The 17,853-nt window shown below is 41.6% G+C and overlaps 1 protein-coding gene across 1 annotated transcript in view; it reads left to right on the plus strand.

Annotated features, from left to right (window-relative positions):
* Positions 1-14,216, plus strand: part of LOC149281849 (neurogenic locus notch homolog protein 1-like) — a 40,236-nt gene extending 26,020 nt beyond the window's left edge. Inside the window, exons 9-34 of the mRNA XM_089498990.1 lie at positions 29-142; positions 633-746; positions 1,968-2,201; positions 2,535-2,645; positions 3,089-3,281; positions 3,484-3,629; positions 3,724-3,837; positions 4,815-4,934; positions 5,359-5,511; positions 5,813-6,041; positions 6,168-6,369; positions 6,529-6,682; positions 6,844-7,028; positions 7,151-7,283; positions 7,414-7,671; positions 7,759-7,871; positions 8,272-8,840; positions 9,184-9,603; positions 9,743-9,891; positions 10,440-10,656; positions 10,903-10,993; positions 11,222-11,387; positions 11,886-12,184; positions 12,288-12,435; positions 12,542-12,639; positions 12,828-14,216. Of these exons, the coding sequence (XP_089355116.1) occupies positions 29-142; positions 633-746; positions 1,968-2,201; positions 2,535-2,645; positions 3,089-3,281; positions 3,484-3,629; positions 3,724-3,837; positions 4,815-4,934; positions 5,359-5,511; positions 5,813-6,041; positions 6,168-6,369; positions 6,529-6,682; positions 6,844-7,028; positions 7,151-7,283; positions 7,414-7,671; positions 7,759-7,871; positions 8,272-8,840; positions 9,184-9,603; positions 9,743-9,891; positions 10,440-10,656; positions 10,903-10,993; positions 11,222-11,387; positions 11,886-12,184; positions 12,288-12,435; positions 12,542-12,639; positions 12,828-14,216 (6,119 nt within the window). The remainder of the gene's footprint in view (positions 1-28; positions 143-632; positions 747-1,967; positions 2,202-2,534; positions 2,646-3,088; positions 3,282-3,483; positions 3,630-3,723; positions 3,838-4,814; positions 4,935-5,358; positions 5,512-5,812; positions 6,042-6,167; positions 6,370-6,528; positions 6,683-6,843; positions 7,029-7,150; positions 7,284-7,413; positions 7,672-7,758; positions 7,872-8,271; positions 8,841-9,183; positions 9,604-9,742; positions 9,892-10,439; positions 10,657-10,902; positions 10,994-11,221; positions 11,388-11,885; positions 12,185-12,287; positions 12,436-12,541; positions 12,640-12,827) is intronic.
* The last annotated feature ends 3,637 nt before the right edge of the window (positions 14,217-17,853 follow it).

A 17,853-nucleotide genomic window follows, 5' to 3' on the forward strand; every position in this document is an offset into this window, starting at 1 on the left:
TAATAACGTTCTCTATTTTGTTATTTAGGTTATGAAGGGTTATACTGTGAAATCAATACAGATGAGTGCGCCAGCGGGCCGTGTTTACACAACGGCAAATGCATCGATAAAATCAACGAATTTCACTGCGAATGCCTCACAGGTAAGACAAGCAATCGATAAACTGTCCCAGCTCACGGCCTCGGCTCTGCAGACAAGGTTAGGATTAATCCACGCCCCGAGGCAGTGCTCGACCGATGAGCTTGCGTTCGCTGTAAAATAAGTCACAGGAGAAAACGTCTGTTTTATTATTGCCTTAAGCTCGCTGCTCATTAGAGGCCCTTGTTGTGAGTCTTTACATTCCGGCTCTGTAACCACCTTTGCTTTTCATTTTTTAAAAGTGCTTTCATGTTTTCGTTGACCTCATACAAGTACAGAAAAGAATACCGAGCAAAGCCTTACTCACAGGTCCAAATAGGAAACTACCAGGGGTTCTGAGCTGGTAGGGGCGCCACCACCTGGTTTCCCCATGTAAATAGCATGCATGTTGGAGGGGGGCGCTAGAGAGGCATGGTTCACTTAGGGCACTGGAAGCCCCGAAGACTGCCCCTGGATCCAGCCCTAGGGTAAAAGCGCATGAATTAATTTTTCAGGTTACAGCGGTCACTTGTGCCAGTATGACATTGATGAATGTGCCAGCACGCCTTGCAAGAACGGCGCCAAGTGTGTGGACGGGTCAAACGCTTACACCTGCGAATGCACTGAAGGTAAGGGGCTAACGCATGGCACTCTGTAACCACGGCAGTCCTGAATGGGAGGGTAAACACTTGTGTCAGGGTAATGTAGAAGACCAAAAAAACATCTGTTTTATTTTCCTTTTCCCCAAAAACAAACTCTTGTTTTGGGGGGGGGGGGGTTGTGAGTCCTTAGCCTTTCTGAACCCCCAAAAGTATATTTTAACTTTAAAGAGCATGCATAAAATATTTCTCCAAGAATGGTAAAAACCTCAAAAGCGTAATTCTTCATTAGCCATGAATTTTTTTAATTTCTGCAAATGCGTAGTCAAAAAGATGAATGTGAAGCTTTGTGCACCAAAAATTCGCTGCAACTTCCAAATTTCTTCCCCCGCAAGCATAATGTTCCGTTGCAATCTGTTTTTTTTTTTTGTTTTTGGGTTGTTTTTTTTTTATTCCAATAGCAGATGTGTAAAACCTCAGGGTTCACAATTGCATTAAAATAGACCGCCTTGCTACACTGGTGTCACCAGCGAAGATACATTTTGTTCTTCGCTGACTCTCTCTCTTTTCATATCACAACAATAAAAAATAAAAAAAAGTTTAGTTTTTTTTTTTTTTTGGAACGGACAAAAAAAAAAAAAAATGCAAACCGCGGGAAAGTTTGGGACGGCAGCAAAGCAGGTCTTTGGTTGCACTGAGAAACTCAAGGAGTGATCTAGATTAAACGGTGACATGAGCCTCGCTGAGGGACAATGCGTCTATTGTGGGCCAATTTTGCCACAGAATGTACGGCTGAATAACCCTTAATCAGGGTCCTGTGAATGCCAGGAAGAGATGAAAAGGAGCTTTTGGCCCCCGACATGCAGCCAGTGTTTCGCTTTGTCCTGAACAATCTTTAAAGTGGCCAAAAAGACATAAGACTTATTTTCATTTTATCTACGCTTCCATCTAACCCTTCAGAGGCAAATTTGGAACGCCGTTCAGTGGCTTTATTTATTGTCGTTTCCTTGTAAAAGCAGGACTTGGACTTTCCAAAATATGTAATTTATCAAAGAATGTTCCTATGACTTCTAGGAGTAAGAATTTCTCATTTTTTATTTTTTTTATTTTGCCATCTTGAAACGCATTTAGCTCTTTAATTCTTCTCAAAGAAAACAAAATATTTCCTTATAGCCAAATTTGAAAAAATACAAATATCTCCGTTTTGGCTTCCTCGCCAAAGAGTTCTAATTCATGGTAACTTGTATCTAGGTTTTGCCGGCCAGCATTGTGAAGTGGACATCAATGACTGTAACCCTGACCCTTGTCACTACGGTACCTGCAAAGATGGCATCGCCACCTTCACCTGCCTGTGCAACCCAGGATACACCGGGAGACGCTGCGAGATTAATATTGACGAGTGCCACAGCATGCCATGCCAGAATGGGGGGGAATGCCAGGACAGGGATAACGGCTACATCTGCAGATGTCTAAAAGGAACCACAGGTTTGGAAAACTTCACTTTCACTGCAAAGAATTGCTCTGTGGTTTTACGCACGTTCTTGACGCTGTTCTGTCTGTAGAATGTGGCGCAAGGGCTGTCCAAGCCCAGGTCTTGATAGCCACAAGCTTTTGAAGAGATACGCCTCGTTCCTTCCAAATAGCCCCACAGAAATACAAAGAAGGAGCCTTCATCTACCTACCAAATTTTTAATTGATATTTTTTTTAATCCAAAGTAGATTGGATTGTTTAGAAAATTCTTAATATTCATAAGTTTTTTGTTTTTTTTTTGTTTTTGTTTTTTTAATTTATTTTTTATTTTATTTTTTTTATTAAAGGGACAAACTGTGAAATAAATGTAGACGATTGTGCGAGTAATCCTTGTGATTCGGGGAAATGCATCGACAAGATTGACAGCTACGAGTGTGCGTGTGAACCAGGATATACAGGTAAGGAGGAAAACCATTTCGGGAAACAATGACCGACAGCCACTCGGCAAAACTCTTACTTGATAAATGATGCAACTGATTAAACTCGGAAAAACAGACCGGTTTTTAGGTGGCCTTTTCTAGCAAAATGTCAATCAGGGCACATACAATAAGAAGTAAATTATTCTGTGCTTATTCAAGGGTGCGCGTTAAAATCTGAATAGAGATTGAGCCGTGAAATAATTGATTCTCACTGTTGAGAATGTCGGATATTGTCTTTCATGGCCACAGATCCCTTGCAAAGGTCGTTTTTTTTTTTTTTTGTTTTTGTTTTTTTAATCCGTGCGATATTCTCTTGTCTTTTTTACACCACATTTTTGCAAGCAACTGGGAGACTGAAAACCATTTTCTTTAATCTATCTATGTATATAATACATACATTCTTCCTATTCTTGTTTATTCAGGGAAGATGTGCAACATCAACATCGACGAATGCGCCAGCAATCCTTGCCGCAATGGTGGGACGTGTAAAGATGGCATTAATGGCTTCACTTGTGTCTGTCCTGAGGGTTTTCAGGACCACATGTGTCTTTCTGAAGTGAATGAGTGCAATAGCAACCCTTGCATTCATGGAACCTGCCTCGACGGCGTCAACGGGTAAACAGCCGGTTATCTTTTTCCATAAAAACCAGGACAGACCCTCTTTCCATGCATGACATTGATAGTCTGTATCTTCACGTCCTAACGGGCACGCAGCCAACAAAAGACATTACCAAGTTTTTAATTTAAGAGTATTTTTTCTAGATTTATGTTACGACTTTCAGGTGTTATAATTCCTCGTCCTGGTTGTGTTCTGTAGTTATAAGTGCGAGTGTGATTCCGGGTGGAGTGGTACCAACTGTGACATAAACAACGATGAATGCGAATCCAACCCTTGCATGAACGGTGGTACCTGTAAAGACATGACCAGCGGATACATCTGCACCTGCAGAGAAGGCTTCAGTGGTGAGTACAAGAACAGTGTTGGAGGCAAACACAGGTTGGCAAACGGGTCGGGGGTATGTTATGTTAACGCCGTGATTTCATTCTTCTTTTACAGGACCAAACTGTCAGACAAACATCAACGAGTGCGCGTCCAACCCTTGTTTGAACCAGGGGACGTGTATTGATGATGTGGCTGGTTACAAATGCAACTGTATGCTGCCTTATACAGGTAAGTGGCTTAATTTGGACCCCGAGACTGTGTCTAAGAAAAAGCAAAGATAAAAAATATGGGGGCCTTTGCTTGTGAATTAAATATTTCATTTATGCCTATTTAGCTAGGGATCTAGTAAGTGTACACTATAATTTACAGTTCTTTAGTAGAATTGTAATAAAAAGTGGGAAAATGGACAACATTTGTTTGGCTGTTCATTTTTAACATTTATTTTCATCGCTAGTCAGTTTTTTTTTTTTTCCCCCCTCCCTCGTTGTTTCCGTTACTCTATAGCACAAGAAAATATTATGATTGGAGAAAGTAGTTTTATTTTTTTTTGGTTTCCCTTGGCTCTTTCCAACATCAACACATCTTGCCACGTTTTCAAAGAAAACATGTATTGAGATTCTCAGTGGAAATCCTTTTCTGGATACATTTAAGGGAGGATCCTATGGAAAAATCTATTGCTTTCTTTTTTTTTTTTTTTTTTTTTTTACACTAAAAGTTATTCCCACCCAAAAAGTCTTCAGTGACCATAGCATTCATCGTTGGCAAAGGGATTTATTATTGACATAGATGAAGACTTGGGAAAAGCGGTTGAGTGGAATTTTAGCCTTCTAGGCTAACTTCCTGCTTCCTCTGCTGTTAAAATGGCTGAACGCACAATTGGAGGAAATAACTCTGAATTTCCTGCCTGGCCTGGATACCACAGCAACAGATAGATGAGGGGGGGGTTTGGGAAACTGGCCTAACTGGGTAGACAGCTGACAAGCAAAATGAAAAAGTCAATTATTATTATTGATATATAACCACAATAACTAAACATGACCTATTATATCTTAGATCGTAATATTTTCTGATTTTTTTTTTATTTTTTTTTTACATATTTTTTGGGGGGGTCAGGGAGTCCATAATACTTGACTAAACTGGGCTTATTTGAGTTGAGTTGAGTCTTGCGTATCTGCTATGCTTAGTTTTGTTCTGTGTTTTTGAAGGTGCTACATGTGAAGATGTTTTGGCTCCATGTTCCGGCAGTCCTTGTAAGAATGGTGGTAAATGCCAGGAATCGGAGGACTACGAGAGCTTTTCTTGCATGTGCCCCCCAGGATGGCAAGGTACAATATGTAGACAGTTTAAAACAGTCAGTGTCCTATAAAAACTTCCTCCTGTCTCCTTGACCTCATCATATGGCATTAGAGTTCACTCCAACGTATCCGACTGATCCTTACAGACTAGTGTAAAGTTGAATCGCTATTTTTCAATAGCTCTAAGGACTAGTGGACCGAGAGGTGCCGCACAGCATGGTACTTGGCTCTGATGTCTGTTGGTACCAATAAGGGTACAGAAGACCGATAACTGCCTGATAGCCTGGTTTTAGTCTTTTCTTAATATTCTTTGTAACCTGTGATTCCAGGAGCACTTTTTTTTTTTTTTTTTTTTTTTTTTTATTCTTCCAGTTCAACACAGCTTTTTTTTTGGTTTCCACTTGTGCTTTGTTTCTTGTAAATTAATCTAACACAATCGTTCTGTTCTTCAAAGGACAAACATGCGAGATAGACATCAACGAATGTGTTAAAAGTCCGTGCCGAAACGGCGCAGTGTGCCTGAACACAAACGGAAGCTACAGGTGTAGCTGTAAAGCTGGATATACCGGGAGGAACTGTGAGACTGACATCGATGACTGCCAGCCAAGTGAGTGTCTACACGTTGGTCAGCAACCTTCAAAGACTCATTCCTACATGGCGCTCTACGCAGTTGTATATAGCCTATAATTTATTTCAAGAACATTTTAGCCACCGTCCCCATTGCCATTACAACTTTTTTGAAACCGATGATATGACCCCTTTACATTAATATTCTCGTTTACCCACTTTACATCTTTACTTCTCCGTTGTTGCCAAACTTGTTCTTTTCATGAAAAAATAAGTGGAAACGAGTGACCGGTACTTTGGAAATGAGGTAATCCTAATCTTTATTTTTATTTATTCTGTAGATCCATGCCACAATGGAGGTTCCTGCTCGGACGGAATTAACGCTTTCTTCTGTAATTGCTTGGCTGGGTTCCGTGGACCAAAGTGCGAGGAAGATATCAACGAATGTGCCAGCAATCCATGCAAGAATGGGGCAAACTGCACAGACTGTGTAAACAGCTATACATGCACCTGCCCCTTGGGATTTAGCGGCATCCATTGTGAAAATAATACCCCCGACTGTACAGAAAGGTATCTGTCACCCTTCAGTATCTATACGTACATCTACCAGTTTTACGCCTAATTATTAGTGCATGATGGATTAGTCTGTTAAATGCCATTTTTCATGGTTATTGAAACAATCTTATTAATTTTTAGCTCCTGCTTTAATGGTGGAACATGCGTGGATGGAATCAATACGTTTACTTGCCTTTGCCCGCCTGGATTTACCGGAAGTTACTGCCAGTATGATATTAACGAATGTGATTCTAAGCCATGTCTGAATGGGGGCACTTGCCACGACAGTTATGGTACCTACAAGTGCAGCTGTCCTCAAGGGTACACTGGACTCAACTGCCAGGTAAAGACCCCCCCCCCCCCCAACCCATCTGCCTAACTTTCAATGCACTCTAGAGATCAAAAAGACTTCTGGATTCCGGAGTAAGATCAATGATTAAATATCTAGCATGTATGTATTATTCCATGTATAACCCCAAGGTATGTTTGACTGCTTCCCCAGAATCTGGTGCGCTGGTGTGACTCCTCGCCGTGTAAGAATGGGGGGAAATGCTGGCAGACCAATAATCTTTACCGGTGTGAATGCAACAGTGGCTGGACAGGACTTTATTGTGATGTCCCAAGTGTGTCCTGCGAGGTGGCTGCAAAGCAACAAGGTATGTTGTTTTAAATAAAACATTTGATCCTCGGCAAGGATGCAGGATTTTAATGACGGTAAAGGGAAACAAAGGTTATGTTTCCAATACTAAACACACAAAATGTTTCCGTGGTTCTTAGTTTTTACATTCTGACGTGGATCTTCATGCATTCTTTACAGGAGTGGATATAGCTCATCTCTGTCGGAATTCTGGGATATGCAGAGACACCGGAAACACTCACTTCTGCCTTTGTCAGGCTGGATATACTGGCAGCTATTGTGAAGAACAAGTCGACGAGTGTTCCCCCAACCCGTGCCAGAATGGGGCCACTTGCACGGACTACTTGGGTGGTTACTCTTGCGAGGTAGGTTGACTTAATTACTGAAGCCAGGCCTGTCCAATAAATAGTTTAACTTGTGTCCAGTGATGTGAAATGCATTGGGATTTTTTCCGAATGTTATGGTAACATTTCTTTGCTCCTTTCAGTGCGTCGCAGGCTATCATGGAGTTAATTGTTCAGAAGAGATCAATGAATGTTTGTCACACCCATGCCAGAATGGAGGGACCTGTATTGACCTCATCAATACGTACAAATGCTCCTGTCCCAGAGGAACGCAAGGTGAGAAGATGTTGTTGTCTATGACCTGTCTCCTTGGTTTTTTTTGGGATTATGCACACTTGTATCTGTCATTAAAGTAGACTGAATACCCCAACATATTCCTTTCTTATATATATATTTTCATTTCTAGGAGTCCATTGTGAGATCAACGTGGATGACTGCACTCCTTCATATGATGCCATCAGCTTCGAACCCAAGTGCTTCAACAACGGCCAGTGCATAGACCGAGTCGGGGGCTACAGCTGCATCTGCCTGCCGGGATTTGTGGGTGAACGCTGTGAAGGTGACGTGAACGAGTGCCTCTCCAACCCATGTGATGCCCGTGGGACACAAAACTGTGTACAATTGGTGAACGACTACCGGTGTGAGTGTAGGCAAGGATTCACAGGTAAGAAGAGCTCTTATCTGGCCACATGTTCACGTGGGGAAAAAAAAGTAAGCATCTAGAAACCAAACACTGCTGTACATTTAACAGGGAGGCGGTGTGACTCTGTGGTGGACGGCTGCAAAGGGACAACCTGCAAAAACGGAGGAACGTGCGCGGTTGCGAGCAACACAGAACGTGGATTTATTTGTAGATGCCCTCCTGTAAGTATCCACATAGACAGCATCCTTTCTTTCCTACCACCATGGGAGTAGAACCTGCTGCCCACAGGGACTTTGGGTTATAAAGGCTTAGATTGGGTAATGCAGCAGCCAACGAGAGCTGGAGCTTCTGCTCTGCCTTTGTCCGGGAGGCTGTACACTTTTTCTAATAAAGGGCACAACGCTGCTGTTTTGCACTAGTTAGCCCATGATTCGACAGTACCCTACATCCTACACCCTACACAGTACCCTACACCCTACACAGTACCCTACACCCTACACAGTACCCTACATCCTACACCCTACACAGTACCCTACACCCTACACAGTACCCTACATCCTACACCCTACACAGTACCCTACATCGGACACTGTCATTAAATGAATCCTTTTGCTTTTCCAGGGCTTTGATGGCGCGACCTGTGAATATGACTCCCGAACATGTGGGAACCTGCGTTGCCAGAATGGTGGAACCTGTATATCTGCGAGCAAGATCGCCAAATGTGTATGCATTGATGGGTTCACCGGCCCTCTGTGCCAGTACGTAGTAACTAGTCCTTGCAATTCAAACCCCTGTTACAACGGAGGCACCTGTAAATTTGTGTCCGAGGCCCCGTTCTACCAGTGCCTTTGTCCCAGGAATTTCAACGGTCTTTACTGTCACATACTGGACTATAGCTTCAGCGGAGGACAGGGACAGGATATTGTCCCACCCAAAATTGAAGAACGTTGCGAGGTAGCTATGTGCGCCGAACAAGCTGGCAACAAGATCTGCAATGCCAACTGCAACAGCCACGCCTGCGGATGGGACGGAGGAGACTGCTCTCTCAACTTCAACGACCCTTGGAAAAACTGTACTCAGTCTCTACAGTGCTGGAAATACTTTAATGATGGAAAGTGTGACTCGCAGTGTAACAACGCAGGGTGTCTTTACGACGGCTTTGACTGCCAGAAGGTGGAAGTTCAGTGCAAGTAAGTGTGAATTAAAGATGAAAGAACTGAATATTCTTGGTCTGTCAGTGCTGGTCTGGTTTGGGGAAGCTTTTTCAAGGGATAACACCAGGCTAGAAGTGTTTTTTCTTTTTTTTTTTTTTTTTTTTTTTCTCCACAACATGAATCTGGGTTCTTCTACGAGGAAGTAGTTTAACATTTTTTGGAGCGGCTTTCATGTTTGTGATAGTGAAATATTTCCCTCAGAGGTCCATAGTCAATTTAAACATGATCTTGGGGTGTCTTCTGCTGATTTTGGAATTTTGAAGTAAGTCAGGTTTTACACATATGCTTAACTGAACCCAACTTTTGTTCATTTCTACAGCCCACTCTATGATCAGTACTGTAAGGATCACTTTCAAGATGGTCACTGTGACCAAGGCTGTAACAATGCGGAATGCGAATGGGATGGCTTGGATTGCGCCAACAACATGCCAGAAAAGCTTGCGGAAGGCACCTTGGTGCTGGTTGTCCTAATGCCACCAGAGAAGCTGAAAAACAACTCCTTCAATTTCCTTCGCGAACTGAGCCGCGTCCTCCACACCAACGTAGTGTTCAAGAAAGATGTTAAGGGAGAATACATGATCTTCCCATACTACGGTAACAAAGAAGAACTGAAGAAACACCACATTAAAAGATCAGCTGATAGCTCGTCGGAGGCGCCCACAGCCATCTTCAGCAAGATGAAGGACTCATTGATACCTGGAAGACACCGCAGGGAGTTGGATCAAATGGAAGTCAGAGGGTATGTAACATGACACCCAATGTTGTGATTAATATGGCTTTAAATATATATTTTTCTTCCATGGGCTGACGTTTTTAATTCATCTTGTTTTACATTTTCCTTATCTTTAACATTTTTACCATGATTTTTGTTTTTTTAGATCCATCGTATACCTTGAAATAGATAACCGGCAATGCTTCCAAGCCTCTTCCCAGTGTTTTGACAGCGCAACAGATGTTGCTGCATTCCTGGGAGCCCTGGCGTCTATCGGCAGCCTGGATATCCCATACAAGATCGAAGCTGTGAAGAGTAAGTGTTGTCGCAAACCATCTTTCTAGAAAACGCTCCGAAACGGGTGCCAAAAATTTAACACCAATCCAACTCATGACCCGTGTCATAACCTAGGCCTCCGTAAATAAACAGCCCTTTTCTTTAAGTGGATTTATATCAGAATCATTAATTGCCTTAAAAAAAGACAGAGAGAATGAGAAAAATTGATCAAAAGCATATACGAGGTGTTGGAGATTGTATCTTCGAAATCCCTCCTTAAATCCTCTGTCTTAACAGCTCAATGAAAGCGCAGTGATGTGAAGTTCATTAATCCTTTTCTTTAAAGGAGTAAAAGTACAGCTGTCTCTGGGTATTGTCGACTAGTGCAAGAGAGACTTTAAGGCTATTTTGCAATTCTGATTAATAGCGTAAAATGACCTTATTTTTGCAATGATTTTTTTTCCTTCTTCGACAGATTACGCTGACTGACTTTTTATTAACTAATATCGCTTCATTTCCATTTGGTTTGCCAGTTAGAAAGGCGGCTTTAATTTCAGCATTCCTGATCTTGTTCTGCTCTTCTCCAGGTGAAACTGTGGAACCCAAGAATAATTCTACACTCTACTCCGTGTTAAGCGTGGTTGCTATTCTGGTTTTGTTGGCCTTCGTATTTGGAGGAATAATGGTGAATAAGAAAAGACGTAGGGAGCATGGACAGCTTTGGTTCCCAGAGGGTTTCAATCCAAAAGAATCAAACAAAAAGAAACGCCGGGAACCCCTCGGGGAGGACTCTGTCGGGTTAAAGTAAGCGATGACATTTTTAAATCTTGGCTATTGTGTGTTGTCTCAATGAATAGAACTCAACTGGAATTTTAGATCCTTACATTTATCTCTGTTGTTTACTATATAATTTATTTTAATGTTCAAGCAGCTGGATTACTACTTTTAAAAACAAAACTAGGGTTTTACGCATAATGACCTATGATGCTGAATTTAGAATATTTACAAAAGAAGAAATTTACGTGAAATCAATGTTTTTCTTCTTTGCAGACCTTTAAAAAATGGCGCTGATGGCTCTTTGATGGACGACAATCAAAATGAGTGGGGTGATGAGGAAACTTTGGAAAACAAGAGGTTTAGGGTAAGTTAAAAATGTGTTAGAGCAACTTCATCTTTGTTTATTAAAATGTTAAGACGCATGCAGTTGTACAGTAGTTTCACTGTTTAGTAACTATATTCGCCTCTGAGATGGTGGTTTTTAATATTTTTGGGATCAACTGAAGATCTTGTCCATGTGTAAGTGGGTTAGTATTGTAATATGGTAATTGTTGAACCTTAAATGATTTCTATGGTTTTATCTCGGCTGTAGTTTGAAGAGCAAGTGATGTTGCCCGATCTCAGCGATCAAACAGACCACCGTCAGTGGACTCAGCAGCACTTGGATGCAGCCGATCTCCGCATCCCGTCCATGGCACCCACCCCACCTCAGGGAGAGATCGATGCTGACTGTATGGATGTCAATGTGCGCGGTCCAGGTAAATAAAACATTACTTCATCTCTTGCAGTGCTGTATTCTTTATCTGCAAATCTTTAAAATACTATACGTTTGCAGTAGCAAAGTAACTCCAACACGTTTTATTATCTTAACATATCCGTGCCTGGACTATAACAAAATGCTTTGGTTTTTTTGTTTTTTTTAAAATACAGAATCATGAAATAAGAAAAATATACATATCTCGTAAAGTGTTTCTTACTCATTTAAAAGGCAGTATTCCTTTTGTTTGGCGATTGTTAAAATATTCCAAAAAAATGTACTCCTCATATAATATTATAAGTGCTTCAATATATACCACTGTTCCAATGTTTCCCAAAAGCCACATTTTCTATGCTTTTATAATCTTTGAATGAGACGTCTTAAAGATATGGGTGGGCTAACATCCCCTTACATACAAATGCGCAATCCACAGAAACCAAAACCTTCAGATTTGCCAAAACATTTTATATTAAAGTAACCGAAATGTTTGTCTTTATAGATGGATTCACGCCTCTCATGATAGCAGCATGCAGCGGAGGAGGCCTGGAGACGGCAAATAGCGAAGAAGAAGAGGATGCGTCGGCCAATATGATTTCAGACTTCATCGGTCAAGGTGCCAACCTTCACAATCACACTGACAGAACTGGCGAAACTGCCCTTCACTTGGCGGCACGATATGCCCGGGCTGATGCAGCCAAACGTCTCCTTGAATCTAGTGCAGATTCCAACGTTCAGGATAACATGGGAAGGACTCCTCTTCACGCTGCTGTGGCGGCTGATGCTCAAGGTGTTTTCCAGGTACGTTTATCCATTTAATGCACGAGTAAGAGACAATGTTTGGATTGTATTGTTTCTGGAATTTCCTTTTTGTAATTTGTATTTGATTATTTTTGCTTGACAGATACTCATTCGGAACCGAGCTACTGACTTGGATGCTCGTATGTACGATGGCACCACGCCGCTCATTTTGGCAGCTCGCTTGGCAGTGGAAGGCATGGTGGAGGAACTGATCAATTCTCATGCAGATGTAAACGCAGTTGATGAGATGGGTAAGTGACTTGTCCTTACGTAGCACACACATTTCACCGTTACGTGCCCAAGCACGGCATGCGTTAGACGTTCTAAATGTTGGTTTTCTCTCTCTTCCGCGCACAGGAAAATCTGCTCTACACTGGGCGGCAGCTGTAAACAACGTAGATGCTGCAACCGTTCTTCTGAAGAATGGGGCCAATAAGGATATGCAGAATAACAAGGTAACAATCAGAAAAGTTCGATTGTATTACAAGTGCAATGAAATTCTCCCCAAGACCAGTAACTCTGGTTTTGCTTCAAGTTATAGATATAGTAGAGAGAGACCAATTGTGTATGATCCTCTGTTAAGCATCTTTTATAAAGCTCAGGGTCTGTCATCAGCTTCTGATTACCTATTTTTCCTATGTAGGAAGAGACACCTCTGTTCCTTGCAGCGAGAGAAGGAAGCTATGAAACGGCCAAGGTTCTTCTTGATCACTATGCAAATCGAGATATCACAGATCACATGGACAGGCTTCCTCGCGACATTGCACAAGAACGCATGCACCATGATATTGTCCGGTTACTGGATGAGTATAACCTTGTGAGGAGCCCGCAGCTGCACAATGGTCCACTGGGTGGACAAACTTTATCACCTCCCATCTGTTCCCCTAATGGGTACATGGGAAATATGAAGCCATCAGTCCAAGGAAAGAAAGCTCGCAAGCCAAGTGCCAAGGGCCCAGGATGCAAAGACTCAAAAGATATTAAAGCAAGGAGGAAAAAGTCTCAAGATGTAAAAAATTGTATCCTGGATTCGAGTAGCTCCGGAGTGTTGTCTCCAGTTGATTCTTTGGAGTCACCACATGGGTACTTGTCAGATGTGGCATCTCCACCGTTGATGACATCCCCGTTCCAACAGTCTCCTTCAATGCCTCTGAACCACCTCACAACAATGCAAGAATCTCACCTTAGCATGAATCATCTGAACATGGCTGGAAAGCAGGAGATGTCTGTCGGCAACCCCAACAGAATTGCATTTGATTCCATGACTTCTCGTCTCAGTCACTTACCTGTGTCAAGTCCCAGTGCTGTGTTGAACAACGGGTCTGTGCAGTTTACAATAGGAGGATCTTCGATGAACGGGCAGTGTGACTGGTTAACAAGGCTGCAAAACGGCATGGTCCAAAACCCATATAACATCATGAGGAGTAACATGCCGCAAGGAGGTCACCAGCAAACCCAATCTCTACAGCACAACATGATGTCTAGTGTGCATAACGGTTTGCAAGCTCAGATGATGAGCTACCAAGCAATGCCCAACACGAGGCTGACTAACCAACCTCATCTCATGCAGGCTCAGCAAATGCAGCAACAGCAAAACTTGCAGCAGCCGAGTGTGCAGCAGCCGCAACAGCACCGCAGTTTAAACCCTGGTGCCGGCGCTCACATCGCAGCCACATTTTGCAACAGCGACTTAAGTCAGCAAGATATGCAGCAACTGACGAGCAATAACATGCATGCGATAATGCCCCAGGACACACAAATCCTGACATCGTCCCTGCCCACCACGCTTACCCAGTCTATGACCACCACGCAGTTTTTAACTCCTCCGTCGCAGCATAGTTACTCTTCCCATATGGACAACACACCCAGCCACCAGCTTCAGGTGCCAGATCACCCATTTCTGACACCATCTCCAGAATCTCCTGACCAGTGGTCAAGTTCATCACCTCATTCTGATTGGTCGGAGGGTATTTCGAGCCCGCCTACAAGTATGCAGTCACAACACGCTCACATTCCCGAGGCCTTCAAGTAAATAATACTTATGAGGGACCTTAACAGAAAGATATATTTGTTTTGTTCCATTTAAGACACTGGGATAGACTAATGGACAGTTTTATACTTTTCTTTTTTACAAAAGAGATCCGAACATTTAACTTTTTTAGTATTTATTTATATACTTTTAAAAAGAACACTGCTTTTTTATTTATATGTTTTGTTTCCATTGTTTTGAATTTTTTTTTTTTTACATTTTAGAATTTTTAATGATATTCCTTCCTTTAGAAAAAGGTTTCTGTCTAACATTGTGCAAATTTTATAACAAAGACTCTTGATATGGAAAATGGCAATTTTTTATTTATTATTTTTTAGTCAGAAAAAAACGCATTTGATGCGCACGGGACACATTGGTTATGTTTTTAAAAAGTAGCAAAAAAAAAAATAGAATTCCTGTTCCCTTGACTAGGCGAAGATCTCTTTCGAAGGACTATACAATATGTTTAACTGTTCAGTATTACAACCTTTTGTAACCTGAGCTGGGATGTTTTTTTCTTCTATTTTGCAATCTGAAACTTCACATCCAAACATCGACTAAAAGAAGAAGAAGAAGAAGAAGAAAAAAGTGCAGAGAGAAGACCTCATCCCTTGGACTTCTATATAAGCTTTGAATCAAGGATATACTTTGTGATTCCCAACAGACATTTCATTTGGAGACTTTCCCACTTTTTTTCCCTAAATGTTTTTGTAAATACTAGAGAAAAATGAAACACAGCATATAAACTGAGCAGACTGTGATAGATTTTGCTGTGCGTTTGACAAGATACGACTCTTGGGTAATTCAAACCGCATTTGTACTTTATATTGTATCGTGGGTGTCTAAGTGTAGGATGCCAATCCTTGGGTCCCTTGCGTTTCGAAAGGGTGCTTCGGTAAGAAAAACACAAGCATGTGATCTTTGGTACAAGCCTGTGGCATAACATTTTCTGTATCTGTAAATATAATATAAAGGATTTTGTTTTAAAAAATCTATATGCATGTCCTGATTGCATCACATATCAGGTTAGAAGTGCCTGGGCATAAACGCCCTTCAAACAGATAAACGGAGTACTATACAATCTGCGACGACCAACCCTCTCTTCCGTGGTTCGTTCAGCTTAATGTTTATTTGAACAAAAAATGTAAAGACATTGAAAAGTTTTATATTTACAGGTGTGATTTTCCAGGTTGGTGATTCATTACGTACAACTCTAATAGGATATGATGATAAGAGTCGGGCAGATCAATGTATCCCATGTTGTAAAAAGAAAAAAAAACAAACCTTAGGCTATAGTATTGAATAAAAATCTCTAAAAAAAATAATTGTATCTACCTTTTCAAAGCTGTAGTTTCACAAAAAGATGTATTTTTCTGTTAAATGCTTTGTAAGCGTATGTTTTCTTTTGTTACAAATAAAACCATGCAAAGCAATATTTCTGGCGTCTGAAATTTCACGTTTCAAAAAGATTTCGCCAAATACGGCTGGTAGGTTCTCGTTATTGTTGAATAAAATAAATATATCATTCGGAACAACTTTGGTATTTGCTAAAGTAGACTTGTCTTCGGGAGTCTCTAGAACCCCTTGGCCGCTTGGTCACTGCTGACTTCCGTGTTCAGTCTGTTGGGTGCTACGGGGTTTAGCTGTGAATTTGAGTTTGGCAATACATTTACAAACTTGAACCCATGTTTGCTTATGACAAAAATGATCACAGAATTCTGTAAAAATGTCTTTTATTTAATGGGGCACATTCAATGGCCGCTCCATAATCCCTGGATATAAACCAGGTGGTCCCCCCCCCCTTCTTCGACTAGCGTAGGAAGCTGTCGGATGAAAATAGCCGTAAATACATCTGGATTCCGAGATCTATATTTACGAACTTGACGATTGAGAAAAGAGGAAGAAGAGGCGTCTTATTGGTTCCTGAATCTCAAATAGCGTAGAGAAGATCCTATTCCTTCAACGCACAGGAAATATTTTTTTTTTAAAATAAAAATGCCTTTCAAAGGTCTTCAGCTCCCGTTGCTTTTCTTCTCGGAACGAGGATGTTCTTTATACGTCTGAAGATTAGGCTTGTGCTAAATAAAGCGATATTTGTTTTGTTTTCTCCCGTTAGGGGTCTAGACATCCTTTCTGGGGAAGCGAGTCGTTCCGTTCTGCGTTTACAGGGTTTATTGGTTTCTCGGGGCTTTGCTAATCACTGGGGAAGCCTGCAATTCATCAAGCTGGGACACTTGGTAGCTATGCACACGAGAACATAAGCGCCCCGTTGAGAATATCTCATTCATTTTGTTTTAAAAGCTGTTGAAAAGCTTTTTAACTACAGTATTTGGAACATAACCTGTTTTTGTTTTTTTTTTTTTTATCAAGGGAATGTTTAATTCCCTTCCCTTACCCGACAATAGGCAAGGATAGGTTGGAAAATTCTTCATGCAAATACATGTGCTGCGTTTGTGCATTTAAATCATTTGAGCAAAGTAAAAGTGCAAGCTTTTATATAATTCATACGCAATGTCCGGGTAGGACCCGAGCTTCTAATCCCTCTGATTTTGTAGTTCACTCACTATTTTTGTGGTTTGGGTGAGCCCCCCCCCCCCCACGGGCATGGTGGGGTCTCGCACTTCTCTTATGGAATCTGATTCTACCCCATGATGAGGGCAATGTTCATGAGTATGTCTCCCTCTAGTGGTTTAATTGGAATCGTCAAAAAGGTATTACCGTATTTGCTTGATTATAAGACGACCCCCCCAAATTTTAATATTTAGGAAAAAAAGAAAAAGCCTGAATATTAGACTACTCTATAGGAAAAAGGTTTTACTAGTAAATAATAATTCACATGTAAACATTTTTTTGCATATTTTATAAAAACTATGAAACAAATGCATTCTTTGTTTTTATTTCCTTTTATTTGCCAACTTTCCCCCTAGTTATGCACATCTGCTCCATGGCTTGCTACTCTGCCTCCCAGATATGCCTTATACCCCCTTATATGCCACTCTGTGCCCCCTGATATGCCTTATACCCCCTTATATGCCACTCTGTGCCCCCTGATATGCCTTATACCCCCTTATATGCCACCCTGCGCCCCCTGATATGCCTTATACCCCCATATATGCCACTCTGCCCCAGATAATCCTTATAGCCCCTATATGCCACTCTGCCCCCCCAGTTATGCCTTATACCCCCTATTTGCCACTGTGCCTCCCTGATATGCCTTATACCCCCCTATTTGCCAATCTGCCCCCCCCCCGATATGCCTTATTCCCCCACCATTTGTAATGGTCTCGTCTAAGACTCAAGAGCCACATGCCACATGATTTAATACAATAAATATACAAGACAGTAATAAAATATAATGTATAAAAACAAATACACCAAATGGGTGGAGCCCTAGTGCGGCACAGGAACCCCGGCGCGTTTCGCCGTCAGGCTTCCTCAGAGGGTCCCAGCTCGCAGAGTAGAGACTACTGTTGGTGTGTGAAGGGTAGTAACGGGAGAGAGAGAACATACGTTCCATAAAAGAAGAAACTATTTGCACAATGTATGTGATGAATAATGGAAGGGCTTCCTGTATAGGACTGAACGCGTCTGAATGCCAAGGCAAATGCGCCAAGCACCCTTTTGGTGTAAAAACCCAACA

The sequence above is a fragment of the Sceloporus occidentalis genome, unplaced genomic scaffold (assembly GCF_023333645.1).
Source record: "Sceloporus occidentalis isolate IW3139 unplaced genomic scaffold, rSceOcc1.0.p SCAF_127, whole genome shotgun sequence".
Taxonomy (NCBI): Eukaryota; Metazoa; Chordata; class Lepidosauria; order Squamata; family Phrynosomatidae; genus Sceloporus; species Sceloporus occidentalis.